General features: G+C 41.0%; 1 protein-coding gene across 1 annotated transcript; it reads right to left on the bottom strand.

Moving 5' to 3' along the window:
- Window positions 1-4,547: 4,547 nt before the first annotated feature.
- Window positions 4,548-21,141, bottom strand: anapc5 (anaphase promoting complex subunit 5). The gene is made up of 17 exons (XM_061907191.1): window positions 20,715-21,141; window positions 20,556-20,635; window positions 17,159-17,268; window positions 16,850-17,087; window positions 16,588-16,654; window positions 16,409-16,510; window positions 14,436-14,626; window positions 14,275-14,356; window positions 14,110-14,202; window positions 10,864-11,036; window positions 10,488-10,623; window positions 9,436-9,510; window positions 9,162-9,283; window positions 8,979-9,086; window positions 8,735-8,882; window positions 7,405-7,567; window positions 4,548-5,441 (listed from the first exon to the last, which is right to left on the bottom strand). Exons 1-17 carry the CDS (start codon window positions 20,913-20,915, stop codon window positions 5,221-5,223), a joined length of 2,310 nt encoding a protein of 769 aa, XP_061763175.1. The 5' UTR covers window positions 20,916-21,141; the 3' UTR covers window positions 4,548-5,220.
- Between the last annotated feature and the right edge of the window lie 1,178 nt (window positions 21,142-22,319).

A 22,319-nucleotide genomic window follows, 5' to 3' on the forward strand; every position in this document is an offset into this window, starting at 1 on the left:
GATGATGGTGATGAGAGGGTGACATCATCGTGGTGAACTTCAAAGATGATGGTGATGAGAGGGTGACATCATCGTGGTGAACTTCAAAGATGATGGTGATGAGACGGTGACATCATCGTGGTGAACTTCAAAGATGATGGTGATGAGAGGGTGACATCATCGTGGTGAAGTTCAAAGATGATGGTGATGAGACGGTCGGTGACATCATCGTGGTGAACTTCAAAGATGATGGTGATGAGACGGTGACATCATCGTGGTGAACTTCAAAGATGATGGTGATGAGACGGTCGGTGACATCATCGTGGTGAACTTCAAAGATGATGGTGATGAGACGGTCGGTGACATCATCGTGGTGAACTTCAAAGATGATGGTGATGAGAGGGTGACATCATCGTGGTGAACTTCAAAGATGATGGTGATGAGAGGGTGACATCATCGTGGTGAACTTCAAAGATGATGGTGATGAGACGGTGACATCATCGTGGTGAACTTCAAAGATGATGGTGATGAGACGGTCGGTGACATCATCGTGGTGAACTTCAAAGATGATGGTGATGAGACGGTGACATCATCGTGGTGAACTTCAAAGATGATGGTGATGAGACGGTGACATCATCGTGGTGAACTTCAAAGATGATGGTGATGAGACGGTGACATCATCGTGGTGAACTTCAAAGATGATGGTGATGAGAGGGTGACATCATCGTGGTGAACTTCAAAGATGATGGTGATGAGAGGGTGACATCATCGTGGTGAACTTCAAAGATGATGGTGATGAGAGGGTGACATCATCGTGGTGAACTTCAAAGATGATGGTGATGAGACGGTGACATCATCGTGGTGAACTTCAAAGATGATGGTGATGAGAGGGTGACATCATCGTGGTGAACTTCAAAGATGATGGTGATGAGACGGTGACATCATCGTGGTGAACTTCAAAGATGATGGTGATGAGACGGTGACATCATCGTGGTGAACTTCAAAGATGATGGTGATGAGACGGTGACATCATCGTGGTGAACTTTAAAGATCATAATCTGCTTTTCCTTGACTTGAAACCATTTTGAAGCCTTTTGAAGTTCAAACATGAAATGGATCTGATCATGAAAAAGCCACTTTTTTCTTAGTTGTGTGAATGCTTCAAAGCATTTTTCCACACCAAAATTCAAATGTTTATTACTATTGTTATTATTCTTCTACAGATTTTGAAGCGCTCTACCTTCCACATTTTTCAATTTTCTGCTTCAATTCTAAAAAATAATCCAGGATTTCCCCTAATTCCTTTTTTTTGTGCTTTTTCCCATTCAAAATGAATTGGCTGTTTTTCAAACTTCCACAATTCCCACATTCTTCAAGCCATTCAAACCTTTCCATCCATCCATCCATCCATTTTCTACCGCTTATTCCCTTTCGGGGTCGCACTTCTGAAAATTAAAGTTAAAGTTAAAGTAGCAATGATTGTCACACACACACTAAATGTGGCGAAGTTATTCCCTGCATTTGACTCATCACCCTTCATCACCCCCTGGGAGGTGAGGGGAGCAGTGAGCAGCAGCGGTGCCGCGCCCGGGAATCATTTTTGGTGATTTAACCCCCAATTCCAAGCCTTGATGCTGAGTGCCAAGCAGGGAGGTCATGGCTCCCACTTTTATAGTCTTTGGTAAGACTCGGCCGGGATCTGAACTCACAACCTACCCATCTCAGGGCGGACACTCTAACCACTAGACCACCAGGCCCTTTTCCCAACAAAATAATCGACATTTTCCTGAAATTCCCCAATATTATTTACTACTTCAACAATTGAAACAATCCCAACACCAACCAATCCAGCTCATCCAGAGCATCCATGCTTCTAATCATTCTGCAAAAATCCCACTTTTCCCCAAATTCCAGGAAATTTCCATTGAAATGAAAGGGATACTTTTCAAGTTGCACAATTTTTCAACCTGTTCTAATCATTCCAACATCAACACATTCCACTCATCCTGGACATGCAAACTAACACTTTCCCAGCTTCCAAACCAACTTGCACTTTTCCTGGAAATTCAAACTCTTCAACATTCAAACCATTCCAAAATTCAAAGCATTTCAGCGTTTAAACGATTTCAACATTTAAACCATTTTACATTCATTCTACATTCCATCAGCATTTCAGTTCAGAGTCAGCTCTTCAACATTCCAACTCTTCAACATTCCAACTCTTCAACATTCCAACTCTTCAACATTCATCCTACATTCCATCAGCATTTCATTTCAACTTCAGCATTCACACCACATTCCTTCAGTAAAGTCCTCTTCTAGTTATTCTTCTTCTCCTCAAGATTTTGGCACGCTCTACTTTCCACATATTTCACCCGATTCAAAGCCTTCCAACTTTAAACTGTTCAGACTATTCGGGAATTGCGGGCTTTCCCTTGACAAATTTCAAAAAATCCTAGACTCCCCAGAATTCCAGGTTTTCCAGGACATTTTTCCCATTCAAAAAGAATTGACCATTTTTTAAACTTTCACCATTTCCACATTTTTCAACCAATTCAAACTATCCACCTTCACCACATTCCACCATTCTGGAAATTGTACACTTCCCTTTTTTCAAGTAAAAAAAAAAGTCCAGGATTTTCCAGAATTCCTGGTTTGCCAAAGCCCTGTTTCCACTCTTTTCCCTGGCGACTACATGATTTCAACCCACTTCAACTGTTCCACCTTCAAAACCTTCTTCTTAATTAGGAGAAAAAACAAAGTTGTTTTCCTGAAATTCTGTAATAGCATTTCTCAATTCAACAAGTTACTACTTCAACATTTCTTGACCCATTTCAAACATTTCAACTCATTCACACCATTCAAGTTTGTTTTTACCAGTTCCATAATGATTCACACTTTACCTAAATTTCCCAATCTTGGGGGAAATCCTCATTGAAATCCATGGGAAATTCTTCAAAGTTGCACAATTTTCATCTGATTGAAACTGTTGCAATTTCAGAAAACTCTGCCTGTTTAGGAAAGGTTGAACTCTTCTTCAACAATTCTAAAAACATTCCAGGATTTCAGTTCAACTTCAGCATTGAAACCTTCATGGACTTTGAATGTCAGTGTGTGTACATTGTCAATGTACAGTAGCCGGGTAGTAGACATGTATCATCACCAGCCGGGTAGTAGACATGTATCATCACCAGTCGGGTAGTAGACATGTATCATCACCAGCCGGGTAGTAGACATGTATCATCACCAGCCGGGTAGTAGACATGTATCATCACCAGCTGGGTAGTAGACATGTATCATCACCAGCCGGGTAGTAGACATGTATCATCACCAGCCGGGTAGTAGACATGTATCATCACCAGCCGGGTAGTAGACATGTATCATCACCAGCTGGGTAGTAGACATGTATCATCACCAGCCGGGTAGTAGACATGTATCATCACCAGCCGGGTAGTAGACATGTATCATCACCAGCCCGGTAGTAGACATGTATCAGCCGCAGCTGGGTAGTAGACATGTATCATCACCAGCTGGGTAGTAGACATGTATCATCACCAGCTGGGTAGTAGACATGTATCAGCACCAGCCGGGTAGTAGACATGTATCATCACCAGCTGGGTAGTAGACATGTATCATCACCAGCTGGGTAGTAGACATGTATCAGCACCAGCCGGGTAGTAGACATGTATCATCACCAGCAGGGTAGTAGACATGTATCAGCACCAGCTGGGTAGTAGACATGTATCATCACCAGCCGGGTAGTAGACATGTATCATCACCAGCTGGGTAGTAGACATGTATCATCACCAGCCGGGTAGTAGACATGTATCAGCACCAGCTGGGTAGTAGACATGTATCATCACCAGCCGGGTAGTAGACATGTATCATCACCAGCTGGGTAGTAGACATGTATCATCACCAGCTGGGTAGTAGACATGTATCATCACCAGCTGGGTAGTAGACATGTATCATCACCAGCCGGGTAGTAGACATGTATCATCACCAGCCGGGTAGTAGACATGTATCATCACCAGCTGGGTAGTAGACATGTATCATCACCAGCCGGGTAGTAGACATGTATCATCACCAGCCAGGTAGTAGACATGTATCGGCTGCTCGGGAGCATCCGTCACAGGTAATGTTTGGAGGCGGAGCCTAACAATTCATTATTCAATGTCATGAAGTCCTTCCCTGTGTACTCACTGAAGAGTCCTGAAGGGATCTTTGAGCAAACTTTTTTAAAAATGTTTAATAGAATAGAACAGAATGAAGTTAATTGTCACTATATTTGCATATAACGAGATTGGGGACTCCAACTTTAAAGGGTTTGTATGTTCTCTACTTCCAACGTTATGTATCATTATAACTGATCTTTCTTGTAACACAATTAGTGAATAAATGTTAAGTTTTGTAATTATTACCCCATATAATGCTTTATTCATGAATGAAATATTTCCTACCACTTTATGTTGTATATTTCCAGTTAGTTGTATCAGTTTATTTCAGGGAGTACAAAGTCAGCCAGGATAAGCTCCAACTCACCGCTGAGCCTAATGAGGACAAAGCAGTAAACAGAAAGGATGGCTTTGAATGCACAAATCTGCCAAAGTTCTCCACACAATTTATTGTTAGACTAATGAAAACAAAGTATAAGATTAAACTATATTTTCAAAAGAAGACACTCAATATAACTACAAGAGTCCTGTGATAAAACATAGTTATTATCATCACAAATCGCCCTCACACAAAGAGTTAAGAGCAATCCAGACCCAGCGTCTGCTCTTATGTCATGTTCTCTACATTATAAATGGGATGACTATTTCCTCCTGCGGACACAGCATCAGTATTCTGCGGGCGCTCCATGAATCTGCCGGCCCGGCATGATTACCTTCATTCATCAATAAGCGTGCCCCGAAAACCCGGCAGCATGACAGCTGCTGATAAAGTTGGTCTGACAAAGCAAGGCTGCTGTTGTTTGCAAGCTATTAAGTCGTGTTGTTTATCCACAAGCCATCATGTACAACTCTGACTGTCCACCATTAAAGAGGAAGTGGACCTTGTCTTCTTCTACTCACAACTGAAGCACTGCCTCATATTTATTTCAAAACAAGATGCAGCTGAGATGGACTCCAACACCCCCTGCAACACCAAAAGGGACAAGGGGTGGAAATGGATGGATGGCTGGATTAAAGCAGTTTCTCAAAAGAGGTTTTGAGTCTGAGTGCCATCTAGTGGTGTGACTTAGAGGCGCATGGAGAGTGAGGCAGCTGGGGACTGTAACTCCTGGTCCTGCAGGCGGAAGAGCATGGTACTTTTGTTGCGCTGTGACGTTTGTCCCAGACAATGGTAGAGCTGAGCTTGCAGGTAGTGAACGTCTCGCAGGCGCTCCTTGCAGTTGAGTTTGGAAAAATAGACTGCAGCCTCATTTAACATGTCTAGAGCCGAGACAACACCGCACAAATCTGTTAGGAAGAAGATGAGGCTGAGTCACATGCAACTCTCAGGCAGGGGACACCCCAGGAAATATTCAGGGCGACCAGTTTGATGCACACTTCACATTTACTTTATTCTATTTGGAATTATATTAATCTTTATGCACTAAGTGACCACATTAAAGGCCTACAGAAATGATATGTTCTTATTTAAACGGGGATAGCAGCTCCATTCTATGTGTCATACTTCATCATTTCACCATATTGCCATATTTTTGCTGAAAGGATTTAGTAGAGAACATCCACGATAAAGTTCGCAACTTTTGGTCGCTAATAAAAAAGCCTTGCCTGTACCAGAAGTAGCAGACGATGTGCGCGTGATGTCACGGGTTGTGGAGCTCCTCACATCTGAACATTGTTTATAATCATGGCCACCAGCAGCGAGAGCGATTCAGACCGAGAAAGCGACAATTTTCTCATTAATTTGAGCGAGGATGAAAGATTTGTGGATGAGGAAAGTGAGAGTGAAGGACTAGAAAAAAAAAAAGGCGAGGGCAGTGGGAGCGATTCAGATGTTATTAGACACATTTACTAGGATAATTCTGGAAAATCCCTTATCTGCTTATTGTGTTACTAGTGTTTTAGTGAGATTATATGGTCCTACCTGAAAGTCGGAGGGGTGTGGCCACAGGTGTGATGACCGCCAGTGTCTCTGGTGGGAGGAGGTAAAAGTCCGCAGCTGCAGGAGGACGCAAGCCCTGCTCACGCCTATGGTAAGAGCCGACTTATTACCACAATTTTCTCACCGAAACCTGCCGGTTGACATGTGGTAGAGAACCATGTTCGCTTGACCGCTCTGTTCCATAGTAAAGCTTCACCTTCGGGAATGTAAACAAGGAAACACCGGATGTGTTTGTGATGCTAAAGGCAGCTGCAATACACTGCTTCTCACCTACATCTTTCTTCTTTGACGTCTCCATTATTAATTGAACAAATTGCAAAATATTCACCAACACAGAGGTCCAGAATACTGTGGAATTCTGCGTTTAAAGCAAACTACTTATAGCTGGGATCAGGCTGGAAAAAACTGTCCGCTACAACCCGAGACGTCACGCGCACGCGTCATCATACACGTCATCATTACACGACGTTTTCAACAGGACACTTCGCACAAAATTTATAATTGCAATTTAGTAAAGTAAAAAGGCCATATTGGCATGTGTTGCAATGTTAATATTTCATCATTGATATATAAACTATCAGACTGCGTGGTCGCTAGTAGTGGCTTTCAGTAGGACTTTAAGAATGTCTCCAAATAACGATCAATAATGATGTAACAAGGTAGGAAACAGATAAAGAGTTGGCTGCAACACCTTTTCATCAATTGTTTCATTTTGATCATTCGTAGGACATTTTTAAAATCATGAATTATGTTGCATCACATTTGTACAAGTAAAATCAACTATGAACTAGTCAATAGTAGTTTTAGTTATTGATGGCGGGGGCTGCTGCCTTCACCAATCATCTTCTAACTAAATAAACTCATTGATTTCCTTGGCATCTGAACAGATTGTTAGTTTATTTAAGAAGTATGCCGCTATAAAAATATTTAATGACAACTTTAAGGACACGTGAAATATGGCTGTGGTTTTAATGACTATTAGCTTTGGCAAGAGCAGCGAACACAAAAATTAGAATAGAACCATTTCAACGACAAGTAGTATTTCCCTTCTCTCTTAAGTGTTCAATGGCATCTTATAACGTGCTGGAATTCTAAGTTACTGAGGTCTCTGTTGGCGTGGTTGGCAAAGTGACGTGTGTTCCCAAACTACTGATAAGGCCGCAGAATACTAACACAATAAAATACAATTTTAGACACAAATAACTGGTGGTGAGCCAGCTATTTTTAGAGCAGGCTCCAATGGTGCTGGGGTGTGACCTCATGGCCGTGGTGACCCCTGCTCTAAAATATGTCAAAGTTGAAATGTGTTACCTGCTTGCCCTTGTTGGTGTGGCCTGAACCCAGCAAGCGCCATCTGACAGCGGGCTGCCAGCAACAGGGCCCGCCCTTTGTCTACCAGGGCGCCGTGTGCCAGAATGGGCTCGATGGCTTCATGCAGGACCAGAAGAGCCTGCTCGGGGACCCCCAACATCAACTACGGAGAGGGGGGAACAAAATACCAAAGCCATTGATGAATAGGGCTGGGCGACATGGACCAACAAGTACACCTCAATAGATTTTTACTTATACTCCATATTTAACATATATCTAGATATATTTTTCGGTGATAAATACATATAAAGATATTCATTTTTAAAATTGAAGTGAATGAAAACTGTACTGTAAACAGTCAGTGGAACTTTTATTAACCAGTTAGTCAGGATGGGTATTTACAGCACAGAAAATAAACTGTTTAAGTAGCACAAAATTAAAAAACGTAAATAAAATATACAAATATTATTTCTATCTAAAATACATAACAAAGCTGTGCAAATAATGCAACATGTTTCAAACTCAGATAAAACATAAAACTGCAGACGGGCCAGTGTTTGATGTAATGGACTGTCACACACTATCACGCTCACGCTCACGCTCTCGCTCTCGCTCACGCTCGCACGCACGCCTCTGCTCAGCACCAAGTAAGTGACTTGACTATCATCTTCCTCACTTCACATACATTTTTGTCAGCATTTCTCCTGTGAAATAAGCCTGGCTTGGCAACTGGAGAACAGTTTTGATTTGGACTTACATAAACAAGTCAGATGAATGTTCTATCCAGACACGTACATTTGTCCAAATGTGGCCAAGTTGACACATTGTGAGTTTCCTGTAACATGGTCTTCACCACTAAAAGAAACATCTAAAGAAGAGAATCCCTCTGCCATATTGCACTAGTTTTTTTAATATATAAACGGCCCGCTTGACTCTCTCGTCGTCATTTGGGACGTTTGTTGTGATTTCCCTTCCTGGTTCCATGACCTGCCCGATCTTGCCTCTGATTGGCCTGTCCCTAATGTTTTGCCCTAATCTTAACCAATGGTGACTCATCATAGTAAACAACCAACCAATCATGGATGTTATTACACTGCAAGCAGGTCTTGGAAGGAAGAAGGGGAGGGGTTTAGTAGCCCATGGAGGGGGAGCGGGGGAGAATCAAGGAACACAAGTGTTTGGTCATTTTAACGTGAAATAAATTACATCGATACTAGGATCTTTTCTTAATTCATATCTTCTTTGAATAAATATGGATATATTTTGCAAACTCCATGTAATGCCCAGCCTAGTGATGAATACAACTTAAAGCAAAAGTGTTTGGACTGACCTGAGTGAAGGCCAGGTGCAGGAGGGTCTCTGAGGCCAGGGACTGGAGGTGGTGCTGCCGGGCCAGAGCCAAGGCCTGGAAGAGGAGAGGAAGTGCTGTGGAAAAGTCGGATGACTCCCAGTGGAGCTCAGCTGTTGAAAGCAGAACTCTGTGCGAGATAAAAAAAAAAAAACTGTTGTGCATTCCTGTGATAAGAAGGACACACAAATGTATTTTCAGATACAGAGCAGGAGTGTTTGTCTACCTGATGACTGTCTCTGTGCATTTATTCTTCTCGCAATGCGCCTGCAGTCGCTGCAAGATGCTGTAAGCCTCAGTGGTCCGACTCAGAACTTTAAGGACACAGACTTTCCTGGAAAAACCCAAGACTGTTTTAACTGCAATGATAAAGGCGACTTATAGTTAAAGGTGTGTGCCTTCCAATTACCTGTAGAGACCCTCTGTTTTGTTTAAAGCAGAAATAGACGGGACCAGTTGTTCGGCCAAATTGTACTTTCCTTCGACCATGTGCCTCTCAAATTGGATTTTTATGTCACTCAGCATCCAGAGCTGCATTGGAGAAGAATGGATGCAAGTCATGCAAGATAAATAGACAGTCAGCTCTTCCCAAATACATAAAGGTAAAATGGGCCTCTGCATACTTTGATTTTTCAGTATATGTTTTTGGTGTAAAGTTAGGACACCCCCGAGCTGAAACATACCTTGGCATGCTGAGTATGAGCAGGAAACTGATCTTTAAGATGCTGTAGGATGTCAGCAACAGCCCCATACAGGCCCTGTAACACAAGCAAAGGAATAAAAACAAGAACCACTTAATGGGCGCCAACACGTCCATCGCAATCGACCAGTGGAACTTTGGGACACTATTGTGAAAATATTAGAAAAAAATTAAATAAAAAATATGACATCAGTGACACCCCCACCTAGAGAGTGTTTAGCAGACCCGCTAACAGACACCCATTTTAACCCCTGAACACACCTCGCCTCTCCCTCTTTAGCCTCACATGCAGCGCTAGCGACACAACGGCTGCAACAATGCATTAAGGCTGACTGCTGCAACACATCGGACATTTTCTAGCATCCAACATCAAACAACTCCCACAACCACGATCATCATCTAGCTAACAAACACCCGTGAACATTGCTCAAAAGTACGGATTTGCTGTTGATTTATCGTGCATACAAAAGTCAACATTGACATGTGCAAAGGCAGTAATATGTGATGAAACAAGGTGGCAGCTAAACAAGGACTACCTAGTCTAGTCCCTCTTAATAACACATATGCGGTCCTCTCCAAGGTTTCTTATAGTCATCATTGTCACTGTCACCGACGTCCCATTGGATGCGAGTTTTTCCTTGCCCTTATGTGGGCTCTACCGAGGATGTCGTTGAGGTTTGTGCAGCCCTTTGAGACACTTGTGATTTATGGCTATATAAATAAATATTGATATATATATATATACACTATATATATATATATATATATATATATATATAATAAATATATATATATACACTATATATATATATATATATATATATATATATATACATATATATATATAAAAACATAGTTGACCCAGGGGTAGGTCCTGCTTTGTTTTTTGTCTGAGACCAGGGATCTTGGGCTTGAAAAGGTCGGTGACCACTGCGCTAAAGAATGCTCATCTGTGTTATTACTTTCTCCCCGTGCATGTCAGTGATGTACCAGCAGGCATTAATCAGGCACAGGAAATTAAATTCAGAGTGTTACCTGCTCAGCGTGCAACTCAGCCAGATGGCAGAGCGCCACGGCAAAAGCCTCAGTATTATTCTGCTGGACCCCGTAATTGACCGGCTCGAGGCTGCTCATGTGGAGAAGCAGCTGGGCCTGCTGCAGAGCCATGGTGCTGCATACGGGCGACACATGAATACATTGAGAGGAAGACAATTCATCTGTATAGATAAATGATCCATTCTTTATGGACTCAAGGTCACCCAAGTGCTTCCTGGTTATGTGCATTTATCTATTCATGCAACTTATTCAAATGTTCAGGAAGTCATTTCATGTGACTGTGTACGCAGGTGTTGGGTAGCGGTCAGCAGAGAGCAGAGTAGACAACTTTGTGATGCCAGGTGAAGGGTCTGACCTCTTGCCATACATCTTCCATATGGACGTGGTCTGAGCCAAGCTGATCTCGATCAGCTCCGACAAGCTGTGCTTCCAGTGCAGGATGTCTGCGTCCTTCAGGGCCTCCATGGCCGTTTTACCCTGCGTGGTCCTCTGCTGGACCAAAGACTGGATGCGCAGAGAAGCCAGGTACTGTGGCAGAGAGAGGAGACAACCAGTCGCTCAACCTCGCATTCTGGTGTTAAATAATTAGATGTTTGTTTTCGGTTTGTTGGACAAATGAAAGATTGGGCCTCTGCCTCTATATGTATGAACTTGTACCATTCCATCACCAGGGCATGTAGACAGCTTTGACCATGCTTGTAAAAATGCATAAATGTGACAATTGCTCAATGACACTAACAATGCACAAATACTGTAAAGGCTTAGGAAAAATAACTCAAAAGGGAAAACAGCACTTTATTTTTTACATTTTGCCTATCATTTAAAATCTTTATGTAAATCAAGTACACAAATGTTTTTCTTTTTTCTGCATTTTAACTTGTAAATAAAAGCAAGCAAAGTCAGCTAACAGTGGAGCCAATGGCTCAGTCTATTCTGCCTATAAAGACCTGTAAAAAACCCTACATCAACATTTTATATACAGTTTGTGCTCACACCATAAGTATATATGTAATGTAGTATCAGGCACATTTTTAATAACATGTAACACTCAAGTATTTTGCTCATTTTAAGCATATGGCGGCATATTAATTACAATGTTTGCTTTTACGTTCAACAAAAAAACACAACTCCTCAGTACAGACTTCATGAGAGCCATCAAAGACTACTTCAGAACAAAAGATGATCCAGAACCTTATAATTCTGAGCCTGAATATAAGGAGGATGATGTACAAGTTTTAGAAGCTGGATCCAGCTTTAGTGAAGCATTTAGCATCATGAAGCGGTTTTGCTAAGTGCTAAACTAGAAATACAAACAAACCACAAACATGATAAAAACAATCACTTACATACAATGTAAAATATCGCTGGGATGCCGACTGATGGGAGGTTCATATCTTCCCGTTTTGATGAAGAACGAATCATAATCCACCGAAGGTAAAATATAAAAAAAGGGGTTGTCTTTCTCAACATCTCCAGGTCGAATCTCAAAGTTGACCAACTTCTCAGTTAATGGCCCCCAACTTCTACTATTCAGGTGACACACAATATTTATATTATAGAATTAACTTTTAGCAGCTCAGAAGCGATACAGCAGCACCAGCTAGTTAGCCCTTTGTGATCACGGCACCACTAAAAATAGTTTGGTCTGCGTTAGCGCTTATTATACCAAAAAGAATGACATTCCGGTCGTGAGATGTAAAGGGAGTATTGTTGGTGGTTTTTGGATGTTTTTTCAGAGGGCTTTAAGGGTCCACTACAGTAAACTCGTTAGGTGTGTTTTAGCCACTTAATACATGACGTAATTCATGACTAATAATGCGTAAAATAAAAGAAAAACATGAGTTCTTGTCTTACATACGGATTGTGTATGATAGGAATCATTTAAAAAACTATCTAAAAGGGGCTGAATACATGCTAAAAGTTTCTAAATTGGCAAAACGGGTTTGTATGAGGCGTGTTAAAGCAGAGTTACGATGCAATCTAATGCATGCAGCTAAATTCACACACAGTCCTATTATAATGTGTTGATGAGCGAGGGCAACAGATGCTGCCAGACAAATTTTGTGGCAATCAAAACGCATTTGTGGCAACTCGCCACAATTAATGAATACATATCACTGATTCATGAAGTAACTCAATTACCGAATGTAAACTAATTAAATGATCTACAGTACTTTCATGATCACATGCTGTGTGGGTATGTTAGCTGGTGGCCACGTGTATTGACTTATGTTGTTTGTGACTTCTGCTGTTTTTATGGTGCTTTCCATTTATCTCGGAAGTTGGATGTCGGAGCTGGGAATGACGTCACAGCCGAGTTGTGAGCGTTCAACTTACGAGGTCGGAAATCAAGAAGGCCGCACCCACAAAAGTTATTGTAGCGCTTGCCTTGTCTGGATGTAAACAACCATTTTTATTCTCTGGCTTTTAACACCAAATGAGTTGTGTGGTCCTCCGTTGCCTCCTGTGTTATAAAATGTTGATTTCTATTTACTGTTTTAATTGGTTTCACCCTTAAAATCGTTTTTAATCATATTTATTCTTATATTGTTTTTATATTGGTTTTATATGTATTCATTAATTATGATTTATTTTTATTTTTATTCAATCATTGGTGGAGCTCAAGATAGTATCTGAATGTTTTTAATATTGTTGTGCAGCACTTTGGAAACATTGTGTTGTTTAAATATGCTATATAAATAAAGTGGATTGGATTGGAATGAACTTATAGAGAAATGTAGACTTTTTCTGCAGACACGGTGGATGAAGAGGAAACACAGATGCTATTGCTAGCAATGTAAAACGTATAAAAACATGAAATACATTTACTTTACACTACACTAATGTCACGATATATACCGATAAGCGCTGAACAATACATTCTATTTGGCTGACTTAGTGCAACAAAAATGAATCAGAAGTGCTAATAATGGATATTATAGAAGCATATATCAATGTTTACATCCAGGGCAGCCATCTATGAAACCAACTCGGGGTGTGGTGAGAATGCTCAGACTTTCCAAGTCAGGAATCAGACCACGAGGGGCGTTCCCGAAATTCTGACAAGGAACTTGTACATTCCAACTTCCCAGTACAAATGGAACGCACCATTACTTCCATCAGGGGTGAGAAAGCTTGTTTGGATTGCTCCATACAAAACTGCACAGACCTAACTCATACAATATATAAAGTCATTGACGAACTATCCCCCCCCATCATCAAGATGTGAGCATTCTTGAGAAACACAACTGACTCCATCCTAAAAAATAAATAAATCATAGATATTCCACTGGCCAGATTGTGGACGTTGGCGGGCCGTGGTTAGACACCTTTGCTTATGTATACAATTATGTTTAGCCTTTAAAAAAATACCAGTAATACACGTGTCATAGCTAATTATGCAAATTATACAACGATGTCATATTGACACCAACCCTGACACACAGTAATCTCCACAGATAGATTGCTGTCCTATGAAATAAAATAGAGAGATGGCCACATTCAAATCAATTTGATAAAGTCATCTGACAGTACCAATTAAAAACAACAGTAGAACTAACTTTTCATGACAGCCTTGTCATTCAGGTCACGCAGAACTCACCGGCAGGCAGAAATGAGCAGCGGTTTTGACAGAATCCAATGTCAACCCAGTGGTGTCTGATCCTTTCATCTGTTCCAGTGTGTAGAGCCAACTCTGTCGCAGGATACAAGAACATTAGTGGAGGGAAAGTGTACACAGGTGCAAGGTTGGACAAGTTGTTTTTACCAAACAATGCTGCAAGCAGACGTGATCATTGGACTCCTGGGCGATGCGGATGGCCTCCTGCAGAGCTAAATCAGCCTGCAAGCTAGAGCAGAGAAAAGAAAGTAAGTGGAGAGATTAAGCAAGCAAGTCTGGTCTGTTTAGTTCTAGTAGGATATACGCACTAGTGTCCAAAGCGACAATGAAGGCTGGCTAAGTTGAGAGCAGCGTAGCGGAGACTTCTGCCATAACCTTCATCTCCGTTGCTCTTCCCCTCATTCCCAGACAAGATGAGGCGGTCAAAGTAATGTAAGAGACTATGGGCGGAGAGGAAGATGTCCTGCACTCTGATGCTGTTCAGATAGTTCAAGTAATGCTGAGGAGAGAGGAAGCACCAGGTGTGAAAGTTTTCCAAAACAAGGATGACTTTTAAAGGGGCTGTTTGCTACTTGTTCAAAACAAACTTTTGTTTCCACACCAAAATAATAGCACTACTAGCCAGCTTATGTTGAGGAATATGTAATGCTTCCTTTTTAACCAATATTAGTACCAGATCATTACCTAAAAAGCAGTACTAGCACTTAATTGGTGCCCAAACAGGAACTTAAAAATGGAAAACAAGCGAACTTCTGTAAAAAAAACAAAAAACAACTCAATTACTTTAAATTTCCATGGAATTTTGTGAGCTTCAAGTTGAACTGACTGGTAATTTAAATACTTTAAATAGGTGGCGACTTGTCCAGGGTGTACGCCGCCTTCAGCCTGAATGCAGCTGGGATGGGCTCCAGCAGCCCCCGCGACCCCAAAAGGGACAGGCGGTAGAAAAATGGATGGATTGATATATAAATTAACTATGTAATACATTCAAAAATTTTAAATGAAATCCACAATTAATTGTCATGACTATTGCGGCAATATGCAACAGAAAATGTGCAAAAAACAAACTAAATGTTGTTGATGCAACTTGACTGGCTCTAACTATAACTGGTGCATCATTAGGAAGTTCTGTGTTGTTGTGCATGTACATGACATAAAAGATGTTACAGCAAAGCACTTGTTGCAGGTGGCTGATTCTGCAGTCATTTAGCGCTAAAATGGAGCATCAATAGCTTCATCATTTTTCTCTCTTTTCTACTATTTTACATTGGAACCGGCATCATTATAGAACCAGGGTTCTGTGCCCTTCCCTAATGATGATAGCATTAGTGGTTTAACAGAACATAATACAGAGTTTCCCCTGACAGCATCTGATTGCGGCGGCGGGGCACGGCAACATATTAGCCAGCACACCTTAAACATTAGTTGTTTTTTATGTGAAAACAAAGTAAAGTTAATAATGTATTGTAGCATCTAGAAGAAGACACACAAAGTCAGACGCTATTATTGCCAATATTATGTTAACATTGGGCCCAATTCCAGCAAGTATTTCCTTCGTGCACACACACAGTGTTTCACTCCCAGACACACAACTCTTTGTCATTCTCAGCCCACAGTGTGTGTTCACAGACTATGGGGTAAATGAGCACCAACATACACATTAACACCAGCAGGTAGTTACGGTAGCAATAGATATGTAGTTTATTATTTGCACACAAGTAGGGTACACACGTACATGCAGGCGCATGTGCTCATACACCAAACTAAAGCAGCCTCAGAGAAGCAACTAAAACCTTACAGTCTTCTTCCTGTTACCATACCACAGGGATTCCCTAACTGAAGTACATGTACCACTAGTGGTATGAGGGCTCCATCTAGTGGTACGCCAAATAATCAATGAATGAAATATTCAAACAGAATGTTACTGTTCAAACTGTGTGTAATGCTACAGTGCCCAAAAATATTAAATATACTTATTAAAAAAACAAACTTCTGCCTTGTTTTAATTAATATTTAGGCCTACTACGCTACTGTGTTTTAATGTTAGTCATTATGATGGTATTTGGAAAGCCAAGTGTTTTCTGAGTAGGTACTTGGTTAAAAAAGTTAGAGAACTATTGTCATAGAATGATCGACTTTGCCCTCCTGCTAATTAAAGCTGGCAACAAACATAACTAATGTGTGTGTTTCACATGAGGTGTAGTTTACGTGAAAGAGGGCTTACTACATTTTAGAAAGCAGCTGCATAAAGGTTGCAAACAGCCCCTTTAAGGATTCTTACCGCCTCAGCAAAGTCTGGGTTGAACTTGAGCATGTTGTTGAGCTCCTCCTGCAGCACAGCAGGCTTCAGGGCTTTGTTTTCATCATTCTTCAGAAGGTACGCCTGAGAAAATATGTTCTTTATATGCATCTTGATATCAAACACAATATAGATAGTCTATTGGTGAGTTTACAACTCACCTGTCGTGCAAGAAAGTACTCTGCTTGCTTTTGTGACAGGGGACCTCGACTTGGAGTGTTTTCCTCCCTTAAAATAATTTAATCAGGTTAGTAGCCATCCTGATCAAAACAACATCATAACAAAAGTATTAGTACAGTTAATCTTTACTACTGGTTATAAGTGATTTGCCAAGTTAAAGGGCACAAACCACATGTAGCTGCAGAAAATGACTTGGAAAGGAACCAAAGTTTAGAGTATTAATAAAAGGATGGCAGAACAAACCGGATTTCTGATTGGTCAAAAGGGATGTCCCCCGCCTCAGTTCGGTCACCAACCGTATCTTCAGCGCTGGTGAGGTCCATATCGCAGTCATCCACAGCCATTTCCATCAAACTCACCTGGCCCTCAGTGGGCTTGGGGTAGTGGCTGTGGTAATAATGCTGCAGGGACTTGTACAGCTTGTACACCTGACTGAAGGAAAGCTTGTTGTAGGCCAGCAGCATGTGTCTCATGAAGAGACCTAAAACACAAGAGAAGCGCAGAAGTACGTTTGATCGGTCCAATTTATTAATGCTTTGCAGTGTTACCTACCCACAACACTGGTTTTGTACGCCTCTGAATCAAAAGTTGTGAAAGGAGTGGGAAGAGTCGAGAAGAAGTGTTCCATGTCTTTAAGCTCGCCATCTACCATTTCATGGAGCCTTTGAAAGAAAACAAACAAACAATGGAATTAATTGCTGCACGATTAGTCAACATTGAATGGACATTCATGTTTTGATTAGTACAATAACCTAACTGAAAGAGGCTGAGGTTGTTTTTTATTTGTATTTCTTTTCTCTCCTCTGTCTTCTGCATTTGAGTGATAGGTGGACAAGCCGCACGTCCTTGGCCTGCTGTCCATCCAAAAGTGCTTACAGGAAACAGCAAGTCTGTGTGCGCTGATGCAGTCATTAATGAAGACCACTCTACAGGATGTGAAAAGTAAAAGGGCTGAAAGAACTTCTGCGGTGACAGCAGTACTTAAGGCCTGTCGACTTAGTTCCAAGCGGCTGGACGACTAAGAAGCTACGACAATCGGCCAAAGACGTGTAAGCTAACGTCCAATACAGCAGCATGACCTCAAGACACTGCCTAGTTTTTTGGGTTATTTATCCGGTTCAGCAACATGATATAGACAAAAGCTCTTGAGTTTACTTCACTCGACAGATTTTCAGTAATTCAGAAGAGGGCGCTCTCCACATGAACCCAAATAATTGTGAAAATAGATCATTGCACATCATGTGCGGCAACTTGAGGGAATAGTTTTTGATTGACTGATTGAAACTTTTATTAATAGATTGTACAGTACAGTACATATTCTGTACAATTGACCACTAAATGGTAACACCCCAATAAGTTTTTCAACTTGTTTAAGTCGGGGTCAGGTTGACAGTCTAAATAAAAGTAAAATGACTCCCTTCACTCATCATTTAATAACTTTCATTTAATAAATAAAATCTAAATAGTCAGAGCTCGGACTATCTCAGCTACAATCAGGCAGAAGGCAGTTTACACCCTGGACAAGTTGCCACCTCATCGCAGTAGTACGTATGTACCACATGAAATAAAGCAATTTAGACTACAGTAACATTATCATGTACAGGTGCATATATCCAACAATACATTGAATATGGCTGATTTATTACGATAAAAACTAGTCAGAAGTGCTAACAGGTATTACAGAGCTTCTGTTATTGTTTACACTCAGAGCAGCCATCTTTGAAAGCCAACTCAGGGTTGGAGAGGACTTTCAAAAAAGGATATCCAATCTTGGGGGCGTTACGGTTCAAATTTCCATCGCTGTACTTGGAAATTACAACCTTCCAGTACAAATGGAAAGCAGCATAACACATTTCATAAGCACCTGGTTTACCAAAGAATAAAAAATGGGTATTGAGGGCGGGGTCAATGCTCCACATTCACATACTTCCTTTGTATTGTATTTTAAATTGTTGATCATTATGTAATTTCTATGTCGTTATGTCATTTCAATCCTGCGTAATGTTATTGTGGATGTTAGATGCACCAAAAATGGACTACACCTGGTGCACCTTTTTCTCAATGTAACTGCCAGAGTTTGTTTTTGACAAACCCCAAAATGCAGAGACGGTGGCAGGCATTGAATAAAAAAACATGAATCATTTAAATACTAAAACAAGAACAAACAAAAGGTGCGCACGAGGCGAATAACAAACTAGGCTATGAACAAAACACTTACTGTGACAATACCGGGGGATAGGTTGATTGGCAACACTAAATTGGCCCTAGTGTGTGAATGTGAGTGTGAATGTTGTCTGTCTATCTGTGTTGGCCCTGCGATGAGGTGGCGACTTGTCCAGGGTGTACCCTGCCTTCCGCCCGATTGTAGCTGAGATAGGCGCCAGCGCCCCCCGCAACCCCGAAAGGGAATAAGCGGTAGAAAATGGATGGATGGATGGAAGAAGGAACTATGACATGAGCAGAGTGAAGAAAAGTAGACACAGCCACAACAAAGTATTAATGACATTGACAGGTAGTGGTGACAAAGAACCGGTAGGAGCGACAATCATCCAGCACTGACTGGAGGACAAAGCAGGTAAAAATAGGAGTGGGCTGATTGACACCAGGTGTGGCCAGGTGCCAATCAGCCGCATCTGAGGGGAAACAGCACTCAGGAAGACAAACAGGAAACAGAACCAAAATAGGAGTGCTGACAGGAACTAAACACAGTAAACAAAGACAAATGCAGAGGAAAAACTAAGACATAGACCAAAACTGTCAGGAACAAGCCTGACAGTAACTGCACATTGTCCTTCAAATGAACAAATACAATACAATGAGTTTTCAACAGTTTAAAGGCCTACTGAAAGCCACTACTAGCGACCACGCAGTCTGATAGTTTATATATCAATGATGGAATATTAACATTGCAACACATGCCAATACGGCCGCTTTAGTTTACTAAATTGCAATTTTAAATTTCCCACGAAGTGTCCTGTTGAAAACGTTGCGGAATGATGACGCTTATGTTGACGCGTGCTTGTGACGTTATTGGTTGGAGCGGACATTTGATCCCAGCACCACTCACGGCTAAAAGTCGTCTGCTTTAATCGCATAATAACACAGTATTTTGGACATCTGTGTTGCTGAATCTTTTGCAATTTGTTCAATTAATAATGGAGACTATAAAGAAGAATGCTGTTGGTGGAAAGCGGTGGATTGCAGCTGCCTTTAGCAACCAAAACACAGCCGGTGTTTCTTTGTTTGTTGTGAAGCTTTAATATGGAACAGAGCGGTCAAGCGAACATGTTTCTCTACCACACGTCAACCGGCAGGTTTCGGTGAGAAAATTGTGGTAGTAAGTAATATCTTACCGGTGACATGGCTTCCATCAGAGACACTGGCGGTCACCACACCCCTACGACGTTCAGGTATGACTTTATAATCTCACTAAAACACTAGTAACACAATAATCAGATAAGGGATTTTACAGAATTATCCTAGTAAATGTCTAATAACATCAGAATCGCTCTCACTGCCTTTGTCTTTTTTTTTTCTTTCTAGTCCTTCACTCTCACTTTCCCCATTCACAAATCTTTCATCCTCGCTCAAATTAAAGGGGAAATTGTCGCTTTCTCGGTCCGAATCGCTCTTGCTGCAGGTGGCCATGATTGTAAACAATGTTCAGATGTGAGGAGCCCTACAACCTGTGACATCACGCGCACATCGTCTGCTACGTCCGGTACAGGCAAGGCTTTTTTCATTAGCGACCAGAATTTGCGAACTTTATCGTGGATGTTCTCTACTAAATCCTTTCCGTAAAAATATGGCAATATCGCAAAATGATGAAGTATGACACATAGAATGGACCTGCTATCCCCGTTTAAATAAGAACATCTCATTTCAGTAGGCCTTTAACGAGTTTGTTTTCCTAGAAGTTAGTTTTTTTTTTATTTGTAATTTAGCAAACCTGATTTTGACGGAATATGCCGTTTCAGGGCAACACTCCTCCACAGTCTTGAGGAACTGGCCAAGAGTCCGATCTGAGCTCTGAAAGCCAAGACGAGCCGTTTGAGACAAGAGCTTTGACAAGTGCAGAGAACGACATATGACCATATTAGGACACTACCTGCTGCAAAGGTAAGATGAGCTTGTTAAGTCGTCTTCTTTCCGGAAGTGTTATGATCTTCGATGACGTCATCTCGTACAGCAACGCCAGGACGGAGATTTTATAAGGAGTCACCCAGTCTTTGATGCCGAACACGTTGGCGTGAACAACACCGTTGGTCATCATCGGGTTAAAATACAAACTTTCATGTACACTCGCCATTTTTTTGGGTTTGTTTGCCTGGCTAGCTAACTAGCAAGCTAACACTGGTGCAAACATGTATTTTGCGTCTACAATGCTTGGAGGTAAGGTGTCATATTTCCGTGGATCGTCCGCGTCTATCTTCTTAAATGTGTTCAATAGTTCTGAAGTATTTCACATCCCGACAATTTGTTTGCTTTCAAACCAGCCTCCTCTTGTCCACTGAAAAACACGTCACTATGACGCTTCGAAGCCACGTTGCCAAATCTCGCGAGAGTACCGAGCCACCGACTCTGGCAGCATGGCGCTGACGAGACGCGGGGCCGCCATCTTGGAGTGGTGATGCGCTCCACTCAGTGCGGTTCATTAGTCAGGAGCAGTGAACTGTCAGCGCATTTCATTCATTTTACCTCACTGAATACCACTCTTTTTCATGCAGTTTTTTTTCATAGGTGTAGCTATGATGAAGGACACACGTTTTATTATTCAGTTTGCTTAACAGTAGAATATTCGTATATGCTATAAGTGACCAGACGTCTGAGATCACAACTGGGAATATAATCCCAGAGAAGGATCAACTATTTTTAAATTGAAGAAACAATATAATGAGGTTTTATATATACATGCGTATATCCTACATAAACAATGTATGAATACATTACGTATCTATATATCTTATAGACTGTATCTAAGTTGACACTTTGTATTGTTATTTTCTATTACATTCTTCCCTTAAATGATCATGTTTACAGTCATTGTTTTGTATGTATATTTTATGTATGTCACTTCGGATAAAAGCAATTGCCAAATACTTCAACATAAACATATAAACATCTGAAAGTCTTTATATCAGCTAAAACCATCAATCTGTTTAACTGGATTCAGAATAAAACCAAATTCTGTCTTACCCAACAACCTTAGTATTTTACTATTATTACATGAAGACCTATTCCTGGTCACAATTATAATGTTAAGAAAGTATTGTCTTATGCTTTGCCTAAAATTAGAATGCATCATAATCAGTGGCAGCTGGTAAATTTTGAATTTTGATCAATCTTTATCTTCACCATTTATTTCAACTTTGTTTTCCAAGTATGACATTTTTAAATTTAAGTGATTTCATTGACAAGCAATTCTATTGTGGTCATACTTTTGTTTGCTAGCGGCTAGGATTTCAGTATTACTGAAGATATTTGCTCCTTCTCAACTCTGTGCTAATATTCTTTTCACAAAATACAACCAATAGTACGTTAATGTTAAATCTTACTGGTGAAAAGTAATCCACCGATTCCTATTCTCAACAGTCCGCTCATTTGTGCAGGAAAACGCTGAACACCATCTTTGTTTTCTACCTGTCAACTGTCAGTTTAGCATCTTTGTTTTCTACCTGTCAACTGTCACTTTAGCATCTTTGTTTTCTACCTG

The sequence above is a fragment of the Nerophis ophidion genome, linkage group LG07 (genome assembly GCF_033978795.1).
Source record: "Nerophis ophidion isolate RoL-2023_Sa linkage group LG07, RoL_Noph_v1.0, whole genome shotgun sequence".
In the NCBI taxonomy this organism is placed as follows: Eukaryota; Metazoa; Chordata; class Actinopteri; order Syngnathiformes; family Syngnathidae; genus Nerophis; species Nerophis ophidion.